Source organism: Melanostigma gelatinosum (assembly GCF_949748355.1).
Source record: "Melanostigma gelatinosum genome assembly, chromosome: 3".
NCBI lineage: Eukaryota > Metazoa > Chordata > Actinopteri > Perciformes > Zoarcidae > Melanostigma > Melanostigma gelatinosum.
In genome coordinates this window covers 862,430-874,929 of record NC_136636.1, presented here as the reverse complement: position 1 = coordinate 874,929, position 12,500 = coordinate 862,430, and the positions used below count along the sequence as shown (strand labels likewise).

Genomic DNA, 12,500 nt, shown 5'->3' with positions numbered 1-12,500 from the left:
TAAATGTCTCATCATTAATAATAATAATCAAAGTTATTATAGATGTGAAGACAGGAGATGTCAGAATGTGCTGCAGGTTAAACTGACTAACTTCAAAACTCACCAGACTTCAACGAACAACCTGCTCTTTAGATTCAACTTTATTGAGTTCAAACACTGAGACAGATGTGCAGTTCAGCAGCGAACCAGACGAGTCAAAAGAAGTAAAGTACAAACATCTAGAGGTATTAATACATATAATAATAGTAAACAGTGGAGATGTATATGAATATGCTAGATTTATACAGAATGAGCAGTAATATGACTGCAATGAATATGCTCATACAGTATGAACTTTTATATATGTATGCATGTATATTGTATACATCACATTTATGTGTGTATATATATATATATCATATAGTACAAAGTCTTACTGGAGACATTATATACAGACATTAGGACATTTTAAGAATTCCGTAAATTAAAGGTGTTAAGAGTTGATTTCTTCGTCTTCATCTCTTATGTTCAATATGATTCATGTTTGTTTTGTTCAGCTCGCGTCTCCTTCAGTTACTTAAACATTATATTTACATTATTTAAGTCATTTTTGAGATGAGATCTAGTTTCACATCGTTTTCCCTCTGATGTATAAAACTTAATGTTCTGTGTTTAACAGAGCCGGAATATTAAATATTAATATTAATACTTCGTGGTACTTCACATACTAACTGTACTGCTCTCTGGCTCCACCTGTTTACTTGTTCATACCTGCACACATATCACGATTTGATATTTATTTTATTAACGATTAAAAGCTGCTCTATTTTATGTCTCAGGTTCTAATTACCTGACGACATTTCTTGTTCATTTTATTTGCATATACATATTTAATGAGCTCTGTTTGAGAGAGCCTGAGCTCTTCATCTTCACTGTAATTATTGTACACATGACGGTGAAGAACATCGAATAAAATGGTACCAGCTCGTATGTTATCAGGTGAAAAACGTCCACATATTGATATTAAAGGTCCGGTATTGATTGATGTCATGTTAAAACCTCTCTTCGCCTTTACGTTGTGTTGTGTCGTCACGTCTGCACAGATCGCTCCACAAACCGAGCTTAAATTTGAATTCTGTATTTCTCTCCTCCAGGTGATCATCATGTCTCTGCCTAAGCCGGTGATGAGAGGTCTGCTGGGGAAACGTCTGAGGCTTCATCTGCCGATCGCTTTCGCTCTGTCTCTGGTGACGGCCATCGCCTTCAAGGTGAGAGAACCACCATCAGTCTGCAGCAGGGTGTTCAATGAGCTTTACCAAAGGGCTTTACCAAAGGGCTTTACCAAAGGGCTTTACCAAAGGGCTTTACTAAAGGGCTTTACCAAAGGGCTTTACCAAAGGGCTTTACCAAAGGGCTTTACTAAAGGGCTTTACTAAAGGGCTTTACCAAAGGGCTTTACCAAAGGGCTTTACCAAAGGGCTTTACCAAAGGGCCAGAACATTACAATAGTGTCTAACCTGCGCTATTCAGTGTTTTTATATATATATATCTATCCATCTATCTATAGATATAGATATAGATCTCTATATCTATATCTATAGATATAGATATAGATCTCTATATATATCTATATAGATAGATATCTAGATATATAGATATATATCTCGATATATATCTATATATCTCGATATATATATCTATAGATATATATATCTCGATATATATATCTATAGATATATATATCTATATATCTCGATATATAGATATATATCTCGATATATAGATATATATATCTATAGATCTATATCTATATATATATATGTATATATATATATATAGATAGATATGGTCTAAAGATGCGGCGTGTTTGGTCTAAAGCTGTAGCGATGCCAGAGACATGGAGTGCTGACAGCTAAGCGTTGCATCATGTAAACCAACCTCGTCCAATCAGCTGTGAGCTGCAGATCACTGTACAGAGGAGTCGTACTTTTAAACAGGAAACACTCTTTAAATGTTGTGGTATTTACTGGCAATGACGTTGAATATAGTCGACAGTAAGGAAACGTTCATGCCAGCTGCATTTTTATTCCCGTTATAAATGTGGGGGAATCCTAGAGATGATGAATCAGCTGCTCATCGTCCTCTGTGACGCTTTAAAAGAGCGAAAGGAATGAATAGAAACAAGACATTCTTCGAAATAAAACTTTGTCGTGAAATGTTTATTTGTGCAAGTTCAGCATGAATAATTGTAACTTTTTGCCTTTGTGTGTTTACAGAATTGCGCTCGGTTGATAAAACGTTTTAAATTCTAAAAACTCTTTAATCTTCTCCACACTTTACTTTTACACCACAATCTGTTCCACTTCCTTTAATGTGCTCAGCGGACTGCAGTAGATCCTGAAACTAGCAGCTTTATGTTCTGAATGGAATCTTAAAATACTGAAAGATTAATATCACCATCTGGTGTTTAAGGCAGAACATAAAGATTCATACGAACATGTTCTCTTGAGACAGTCGTCTCTTGTTTGAAGTGTTGAACTGAAGCGCTGTGTTGTTTCCTTCAGTACGGGGTGACGGAGCCGAGGAAACAAGCCTACGCCGACTTCTACAAGCAGTACGACGCCGTGAAAGAGTTCAACTCCATGAAGGAGGCCGGAGTGTTTGAGAGCGTTCAGCCGTCTGGAGAGTAGAGTGGAGCCTCTGTGAGTGAGACAGGCTCGTGTCTGTCTGTCCGTCCGTCCGTCTGATACTGTTTTACTATATTACACACTGTATTGTATTTCTATCAGATTTCCATATTGAAACCGACAAACACTAAGGATCATTTTTAATTACTTTATTTATATATCAGACAGACATAAAGCAGACTTACTGAATATTTTTTACTTTCATTCTCTGTATTAATGTCCCTTCTGAGGATGAATAAAGACTGATGTAATAAAGTTTAAATGTATTGTGATTTCAAACGGATTAAAACTTTAAGTACCATTAGAAATACACAAGCTTGTCAGTGAGTCCGACGTTGTCTACATCCGTCTGTATCCGATCGTCTTTATGGACGTCTGTATCCGATCGTCTTTATGGACGTCTGTATCCGATCGTCTTTATGGACGTCTGTATCCGATCGTCTTTATGGACGTCTGTATCCGATCGTCTTTATGGACGTTTGTATCCGATCCTCTGTGTTTATGGACGTCTGTATCCGATCATCTTTATTTATGGACGTCTGTATCCGATCCTCTGTGTTTATGGACGTCTGTATCCGATCCTCTGTGTTTATGGACGTCTGTATCCGATCCTCTGTGTTTATGGACGTCTGTATCCGATCCTCTGTGTTTATGGACGTCTGTATCCGATCGTCTTTATGGACGTCTGTATCCGATCGTCTTTATGGACGTCTGTATCCGATCGTCTTTATGGACGTCTGTATCCGATCGTCTTTATGGACGTCTGTATCCGATCGTCTTTATGGACGTCTGTATCCGATCGTCTTTATGGACGTCTGTATCCGATCATCTTTATTTATGGACGTCTGTATCCGATCCTCTGTGTTTATGGACGTCTGTATCCGATCCTCTGTGTTTATGGACGTCTGTATCCGATCCTCTGTGTTTATGGACGTCTGTATCCGATCCTCTGTGTTTATGGACGTCTGTATCCGATCGTCTTTATGGACGTCTGTATCCGATCGTCTTTATGGACGTCTGTATCCGATCGTCTTTATGGACGTCTGTATCCGATCGTCTTTATGGACGTCTGTATCCGATCGTCTTTATGGACGTCTGTATCCGATCCTCTGTGTTTATGGACGTCTGTATCCGATCGTCTTCATTTATGGCCGTTTGTATCCGATCCTCTGTGTTTATGGACGTCTGTATCCGATCCTCTGTATTTATGGACGTCTGTATCCGATCCTCTGTGTTTATGGACGTCTGTATCCGATCCTCTGTGTTTATGGACGTCTGTATCCGATCCTCTGTATTTATGGACGTCTGTATCCGATCGTCTTTATTTATGGACGTCTGTATCCGATCGTCTTTATTTATGGACGTCTGTATCCGATCGTCTTTATTTATGGACGTCTGTATCCGATCGTCTTTATTTATGGACGTCTGTATCCGATCCTCTGTATTTATGGACGTCTGTATCCGATCGTCTTTATTTATGGACGTCTGTATCCGATCGTCTTTATTTATGGACGTCTGTATCCGATCGTCTTTATTTATGGACGTCTGTATCCGATCGTCTTTATTTATGGACGTCTGTATCCGATCCTCTGTATTTATGGACGTCTGTATCCGATCGTCTTTATGGACGTCTGTATCCGATCGTCTTTATTTATGGACGTCTGTATCCGATCCTCTGTGTTTATGGACGTCTGTATCCGATCGTCTTCATTTATGGACGTCTGTATCCGATCGTCTTCATTTATGGACGTTTGTATCCGATCCTCTGTATTTATGGACGTCTGTATCCGATCGTCTTCATTTATGGACGTCTGTATCCGATCCTCTGTATTTATGGACGTCTGTATCCGATCGTCTTTATGGACGTCTGTATCCGATCCTCTGTGTTTATGGACGTCTGTATCCGATCGTCTTCATTTATGGACGTCTGTATCCGATCCTCTGTGTTTATGGACGTCTGTATCCGATCGTCTTTATTTATGGACGTCTGTATCCGATCCTCTGTGTTTATGGACGTCTGTATCCGATCGTCTTTATGGACGTCTGTATCCGATCGTCTTCATTTATGGACGTCTGTATCCGATCGTCTTCATTTATGGACGTCTGTATCCGATCCTCTGTGTTTATGGACGTCTGTATCCGATCGTCTTTATGGACGTCTGTATCCGATCGTCTTCATTTATGGACGTCTGTATCCGATCGTCTTCATTTATGGACGTTTGTATCCGATCCTCTGTGTTTATGGACGTCTGTATCCGATCCTCTGTGTTTATGGACGTCTGTATCCGATCCTCTGTGTTTATGGACGTCTGTATCCGATCCTCTGTGTTTATGGACGTCTGTATCCGATCGTCTTTATGGACGTCTGTATCCGATCGTCTTCATTTATGGACGTCTGTATCCGATCGTCTTCATTTATGGACGTCTGTATCCGATCCTCTGTGTTTATGGACGTCTGTATCCGATCGTCTTTATGGACGTCTGTATCCGATCGTCTTCATTTATGGACGTCTGTATCCGATCGTCTTCATTTATGGACGTTTGTATCCGATCCTCTGTGTTTATGGACGTCTGTATCCGATCCTCTGTGTTTATGGACGTCTGTATCCGATCCTCTGTGTTTATGGACGTCTGTATCCGATCCTCTGTGTTTATGGACGTCTGTATCCGATCCTCTGTGTTTATGGACGTCTGTATCCGATCGTCTTTATGGACGTCTGTATCCGATCGTCTTCATTTATGGACGTCTGTATCCGATCGTCTTCATTTATGGACGTCTGTATCCGATCCTCTGTGTTTATGGACGTCTGTATCCGATCGTCTTTATGGACGTCTGTATCCGATCGTCTTCATTTATGGACGTCTGTATCCGATCGTCTTCATTTATGGACGTCTGTATCCGATCCTCTGTGTTTATGGACGTCTGTATCCGATCGTCTTTATGGACGTCTGTATCCGATCGTCTTCATTTATGGACGTCTGTATCCGATCGTCTTCATTTATGGACGTTTGTATCCGATCCTCTGTGTTTATGGACGTCTGTATCCGATCCTCTGTGTTTATGGACGTCTGTATCCGATCCTCTGTGTTTATGGACGTCTGTATCCGATCCTCTGTGTTTATGGACGTCTGTATCCGATCGTCTGTATTTGTCGTCGTCTGTATCTGATCATCTTTATTTGTTGTCTTCCTCCAGCTCTTGGTTCCCGTCCTTTGTTCCTGGTCTGAAGATGAAGCTCCTTCTCTTGGATGTTATTTACTGGTTTAGACGTGAACATCGCTGTGCTGTTTGGTTCCTCTAAATAAAATATTCGATTCATGTAAAACGCTTGTCTCTTTGGAAACATAAGTTATTGCTGATGATATATGAGATATACTATTTATAATGTCAAATATCACTGTTACATCAGGCAGATATTATATTATACAGAACAGTTAAAGCTGATGGTAGTTTTTAGTTGAAGTAAAAGTACTGACAGTGCTCAAGTATCCCAGATCCACACAGCATATTAACAGTATAAAGTAGCTGTTATATACTTTATAAAACCGTTTTCTATAAACATAACATAATAATATACATACTACGGGGCAGGTATCGGCTTAAGGTTTTACCCAGAATCCTACATCTCTTTAAATACACACATGGCAATAAAATACTTCTTTTAATGTGCTCTTACTTTGTTTATCGTATTTTACTTTAAATGTTTGTATGTTGTATTTACATTGTCTTACGATAATTAACGCCGACAATTATATTATCGCGCGTTAATGCAGTATTTTTATTTATTATTAAGCGGACATTTTTAACACAAGAACCGGGCAGCCAGCGGTGAACAGCTGTTTGTGTGGCCTCTCTTCTGATTGGATAAAAGCTCTACTTAAAACAAGCTGCACTGGAAGCAGAGCAACTGAGGAAGACAGGAGCTGTGCAATGAGAACATAAGATAATTGGGAAAATATGTTTATAAATTATAATACATGTAATGTATTTAAGAACAGTTATGAAATCATAAAATAGATATAACTTTGTGATTGTGTTTAGGCCAGCAGAGAAGGCCTTGCAGGCCCTGACGGCCCACCACTGATTTGACTTCTTCGTTGGTGTATCAGCAGGCCTCTCTGTGTCGTCTCTCTGGCTCTTTAGCGCCGCCCTGCCGTTGGCGCCGGTGTACTGCACCATTGTGTGCAGGACCGCGTTCCCTCCGTCTCTCTTATCACTTCCTGGTGCGTTTCAAACGGCCGCAGAGCGGTCTTGTCAAACAAGTCCAAAGTTGTCGGGAGTCTGGTGGAGGAGGAGAAGAAGAACAAGAAGAAGGATAAGAAGGAGGAGGAGGAGGATGAACTTAAAGACGAGGCTCCGATCGCGGTGTGAAGTCTGTTCGCTGTTTAAACGTCGCGTTTTGTTGACGCTGCGGTAACAACAGGACTGGAAGCTAGCTAGCTGCTACTGCTAGCTACGTTATCTAGCGAGCTAGCACACGTTACTATCAGAGTTAGCCTGTTGAGGTTCTAGTGAGAGGACTGAGAAGAGGACACAGCTCCAGCGGTAGGACACTATGGAGAACAAGGACAAAGTACAGATGAGGATCCATCCGCGCAGGTAACGTGTGTGTCTGCGTCTGCATGTCTCTGTGCGTGTCTGTCTGTATGTCTGTCTGCATGTCTCTGTATGTGTCTGCATGTCTCTGTGTGTGTCTGTATGTCTGTGTGTGTGTGTCTGAATGTCTGTCTGCATGTCTCTGTGTGTGTGTCTGTCTCTGTGTGTCTGTCTGTCTGCATGTCTCTGTATGTGTCTGCATGTCTCTGTATGTGTCTGCATGTCTCTGTGTGTGTCTACATGTCTCTGTGTGTGTCTGTCTCTGTGTCTGTCTGTCTGCATGTCTCTGTATGTGTCTGCATGTCTCTGTGTGTGTCTGTATGTCTGTGTGTGTGTGTCTGAATGTCTGTCTGCATGTCTCTGTGTGTGTGTGTCTGTCTCTGTGTGTCTGTCTGTCTGCATGTCTCTGTATGTGTCTGCATGTCTCTGTATGTGTCTGTATGTGTCTGCATGTCTCTGTGTGTGTCTGTCTCTGTGTCTGTCTGTCTGCATGTCTCTGTGTCTGTCTGTCTGCATGTCTCTGTGTATGTGTCTGCATGTCTCTGTGTGTGTCTGTCTGCATGTCTCTGTGTGTCTGTCTCTGTGTCTGTCTGTCTGCATGTCTCTGTGTGTCTGTCTCTGTGTCTGTCTGTCTGCATGTCTCTGTGTGTGTCTGTCTCTGTGTCTGTCTGTCTGCATGTCTCTGTGTGTGTCTGCATGTCTCTGTGTGTGTCTGTGTCTGTCTGTCTGCATGTCTCTGTGTGTGTCTGTCTCTGTGTCCGTCTGTCTGCATGTCTCTGTGTGTGTCTGTCTCTGTGTCTGTCTGTCTGCATGTCTCTGTGTGTGTCTGCATGTCTCTGTGTGTGTCTGTGTCTGTCTGTCTGCATGTCTCTGTGTGTGTCTGTCTCTGTGTCTGTCTGTCTGCATGTCTCTGTGTATGTGTCTGCATGTCTCTGTGTATGTGTCTGCATGTCTCTGTGTGTCTGTCTCAGTCAGTCAATAAATAAATAGCAACTGTCAGTAACATTACTGTACTTAAATACAACTTTAAAGGTACTTTTACTTAAGTATTCACATTCTCTGCTACTTCATACTTTTACTCTGTTTAAATATTACACTTTATTCTCTTCTGATCGCTTCAGTGACTGAGCAGATCATCAGTATTATTTATATATATATATATATATATATATATATATATACATTTATATATATATATATATATATATATATAAATAAACTAATAAGTTATAAAATATAATTATTGTCCATGTACGTATAAAATATGTGCGTGTTCCTCATGTTTTCTCATGTTCCTCACGTGTTGATGTTCCTCACGTGTTGATGTTCCTCATGTGTTGGTTTTTCTCATGTTCCTCACGTGTTGATGTTCCTCACGTGTTGATGTTCCTCACGTGTTGATGTTCCTCACGTGTTGATGTTCCTCATGTGTTGATGTTCCTCATGTGTTGGTGTTCCTCATGTTCCTCATGTGTTGGTGTTCCTCATGTTCCTCATGTGTTGGTGTTCCTCATGTTCCTCATGTGTTGGTGTTCCTCATGTTCCTCATGTGTTGGTGTTCCTCACGTGTTCCTCATGTGTTGGTGTTCCTCATGTTCCTCATGTGTTGGTGTTCCTCATGTTCCTCATGTGTTGGTGTTCCTCACGTGTTCCTCATGTGTTGGTGTTCTTCATGTGTTCCTCATGTGTTGGTGTTCTTCATGTGTTCCTCACGTGTTCGTGTTACTCACGTGTTCTTCATGTGTTCCTCACGTGTTCGTGTTACTCACGTGTTCTTCATGTGTTCCTCATGTGTTCGTGTTACTCACGTGTTCTTCATGTGTTCCTCATGTGTTCGTGTTACTCACGTGTTCTTCATGTGTTCCTCACGCGTTCATGTGTTGATGTTCCTCACGTGTTTGTGTTCTTCATGTGTTCCTCACATGTTCGTGTTCCTCATGTGTTCGTGTTCCTCACGCGTTCATGTGTTGATGTTCCTCACGTGTTGATGTTCTTCATCTGTTCCTCACGTGTTTGTGTTCCTCACGCGTTCATGTGTTGATGTTCCTCACGTGTTTGTGTTCTTCATGTGTTCCTCACATGTTCGTGTTCCTCATGTGTTCGTGTTCCTCACGCGGTCATGTGTTGATGTTCCTCACGTGTTTGTGTTCTTCATCTGTTCCTCACGTGTTCGTGTTCCTCACGCGTTCATGTGTTGATGTTCCTCACGTGTTGATGTTCTTCATCTGTTCCTCACGTGTTCGTGTTCCTCACGCGTTCATGTGTTAATGTTCCTCACGTGTTTGTGTTCTTCATCTGTTCCTCACGTGTTCGTGTTCCTCACGCGTTCATGTGTTGATGTTCCTCACGTGTTTGTGTTCTTCATCTGTTCCTCACGTGTTTGTGTTCTTCATCTGTTCCTCATGTGTTCGTGTTCCTCGTGTTCCTCACGTGTTCGTGTCTGATCCGTTGGGTTCTTTACTCCATCAACTCTCATGTTCCTTCCTCTTGCTGCTGGATGAACACATGAGCTCATCTCTGGTTAACGGGAAGAAAAGCTCTTATTGCGTCGACACTTCCTCACACATCTGTTCAGGAGATCCACTGATGTTGAGCTCGTGTTGGTGGACTCATCACATGGAAGCAGTTAGTACTTTAAAACCTTTTATATTTAGTGATGTAAACATGCGTCCACAGCAGACGCACACATACACACGCACACACACACGCATGTAGAAGTCCACTTCTGTGGTTTTATGACCGAAGCCTCAGAGACCTTTTCCCTGATTGGACACGTGAGACGTCCCGTTGACTGGACGTCTCTGTGGTCACTATGACGATGATCGTGAGGTTGTGAGACGACAGGCTTTGCTGATGTATAAATGTGATCTTTCAGAGTCAACACACGAGATCAGGAGTTGTTTCCCACAACGACTAGGCTTCAGTCCCTCTGTCCTCTTTGATGCATTTAATAATACATTTTATTTGTTTATCAAAGACACGTTAAAAACAAAGGAGTTCTTTTGTTCTCTGCTCATTTAGCGGTGCCGTTGGTCTCTACTTCCTCTGTTTGATCGATAACCAAACTCTGTGATGTATTTCTGTCTTTGGACGTGTTTGGATCTATTCTAGTTGGTATACGGAGACTATTTTTATCTGGTCTTCACTTATCAAACATCTGGAGGATCAAAGGATCCACCGCAGAACGAGGCCGGATCAGCTGTTGGTTCTGGTTCCATGTTCACGTGAAGTACAGCTGCTGATACCGACGGGCGTGTTGTCTGTCTCGCTCCCGTCCTCTTGCTCCTGCTGCTCTGTAAACTGTTTAAAGGTGCTGTGTAAATAAAGTTATTGTGATTATTACTGCCACTCTATATGATCAGGAGATAATGAGACGAGGTTCTGAAACAGCTGAATATTTCCCCGATCAATCATTTCAGCTGATTCATTGTTGATGATCGATTTACGGTAGGTTTTTAAACGCTACATATTAGTGTTATCCACTCAAGTTGAATAACATCTGATGAATATTAAAGAGAAAGAAATGATCAGAAGACGTGTTCTCTGCTTTCAGCTTCTGAAATGTGAAGATTTACTGATTTTCTCTCATATTTGTGTTTTATGTTTTAGTGCAACAACAGAACAAGAAACGATTTCATTCACAAAATGAATCAATGGAGATGATGAAAATAACAGTTCACCAACATGTCCTCTCTGTCTCTGTCTCTCTCTGTCTCTGTCTCTCTCTCTTCTTTGTCTCTGTCTCTTCTTCGTCTCTGTCTCTCCCCCCGTCTGTCTCTCCCTCTCCCTGTCTCTCTCTCCCTCTGTCTCTCTCTCTTCTTCGTCTCTGTCTCTCCCTCTGTCTCTCTCTCCCCCCGTCTGTCTCTCCCTCTGTCTCTCTTCTTCGTCTCTCTGTCTCTCCCTCTGTCTCTCCCTCTGTCCCCACAGACAGCTGAAGAAGCTGAGTGAGGACAGTCTCACCAAGCAGCCAGAAGAAGTCTTTGATGTCCTGGAGAAGCTTGGTGAAGGGTGAGGACGTCTCTCCGTCTGTCTCTTGTCTCTCGTCCTCTCCTGTTCATCTCCTCCGTCTCTGTTGCTCATCAACAAACATCATCGCCTCCTCACATCCTGTTTCTCAACGCACTTCCTGTTCAGAGAGAGAGAGTGTGCGTGTGTGTGTGAGAGAAAGTGACATGACAGAAGTTCCTCATGGTGAAGAAGTATTTTATTAGTCAGTATTGTGTTCTTAGAGGAAGATAAAACCTTTTCCAACTACTAACTATAGAATGAGAGTTTCTCTGTGACGGCAACAGGAAGTCCTCGTCATCTCTATTAAAAGCAAACATTAATATTTCCACTCCAGCAGCATTTCAAACCCACATCACCACAGACTCTCCTGTGGACGTGTTTCTGGTGATTCGGTCTCTGCAGATATGAGGAGACGTTTTAGACTCACTGTCACTCAGCAGGAAGTTGTTTGGTGAGAAGCTCCGGCTCACAGCCGGTCGAACTGGACCAACAAACCGCAGCCGGTAGAACTGGATCAACAAACCGCAGCCGGTCGAACTGGACCAACAAACCGCAGCCGGTCGAACTGGTTCACTGGTCCACTGGTGGAGATCAAAGACTGCTCCTGGTATCTCACACTCTGTTGATCGGTGGCCTCATGTTTTTATGAAAGTTCCTCATATGAGAAGAAAAAGACGTAATTTTTCCGTAACATTTCTTCATTAAATGAAATGTACAGTTTTGTGATGTGTGTCTACGTGTCGTGATGGAAGCTCACGGACACGTCGACTGTAACACAAACACCATCAAATACTATAAACTTTATTGTTTTTGTTGTACAACGACATGCAGTTCAGCAAGTACAGAGTAATGTGTAGAATGTAACCAGTGAGGAGTTATGATATAATATATGAATACATTTTCTACTTTTCAGTTCAACTTTAAATATAGTGAGATCTTTACATGTCAAAACGCTAAAATATCTTCTTCAGCTAAACATTAAACAGATGTTCCTCTTCCAGGACCAGGGTGTTAACTGCTGATTCTTTTGTTTTATGTAAATTGTAGAGATATCAATGATAATCATATTTACTCCATGTGACCGCTCCATGTGATCTCTCTCCCCCCATCGCGTGTGATCGCTCTCGCGTGATCTCTCTCCATCGTGTTCCCCTGCAGGTCGTATGGCTGTGTGTTTAAAGCCCACTATAAGGAGACGGGTGAGATCGTGGCCATCAAACAGGTTCCTG

General features: G+C 41.9%; 2 protein-coding genes across 5 annotated transcripts in view; both read left to right on the top strand.

Annotated features, from left to right (window-relative positions):
• The window catches only part of cox6c (cytochrome c oxidase subunit 6C), a 6,784-nt gene extending 792 nt beyond the window's left edge, over window positions 1-5,992 (top strand). For all 3 annotated transcript variants that reach the window (XM_079265621.1, XM_079265622.1, XM_079265620.1), the window contains exons 2-4: window positions 1,134-1,247; window positions 2,544-2,681; window positions 5,863-5,992. In XM_079265621.1, coding sequence (XP_079121747.1) covers window positions 1,143-1,247; window positions 2,544-2,669 — 231 coding nt within the window. In that variant the 5' untranslated portion in view covers window positions 1,134-1,142 and the 3' untranslated portion in view covers window positions 2,670-2,681; window positions 5,863-5,992. The remainder of the gene's footprint in view (window positions 1-1,133; window positions 1,248-2,543; window positions 2,682-5,862) is intronic.
• A 924-nt stretch (window positions 5,993-6,916) lies between these two features.
• Window positions 6,917-12,500, top strand: part of LOC306775286 (serine/threonine-protein kinase 4-like) — a 23,970-nt gene continuing 18,386 nt past the window's right edge. Inside the window, exons 1-3 of one of the 2 annotated variants that reach the window (XM_079265608.1) lie at window positions 6,917-7,266; window positions 11,191-11,271; window positions 12,430-12,500. The exon at window positions 12,430-12,500 is cut by the window's right edge and continues 58 nt beyond it. In XM_079265608.1, the coding sequence (XP_079121734.1) occupies window positions 7,223-7,266; window positions 11,191-11,271; window positions 12,430-12,500 (196 nt within the window). In that variant the 5' untranslated portion in view covers window positions 6,917-7,222. Of the gene's footprint in view, window positions 7,267-11,190; window positions 11,272-11,615; window positions 11,879-12,429 lie in introns of those variants that run through there. The other variant, XM_079265609.1, reaches the window with a different exon arrangement.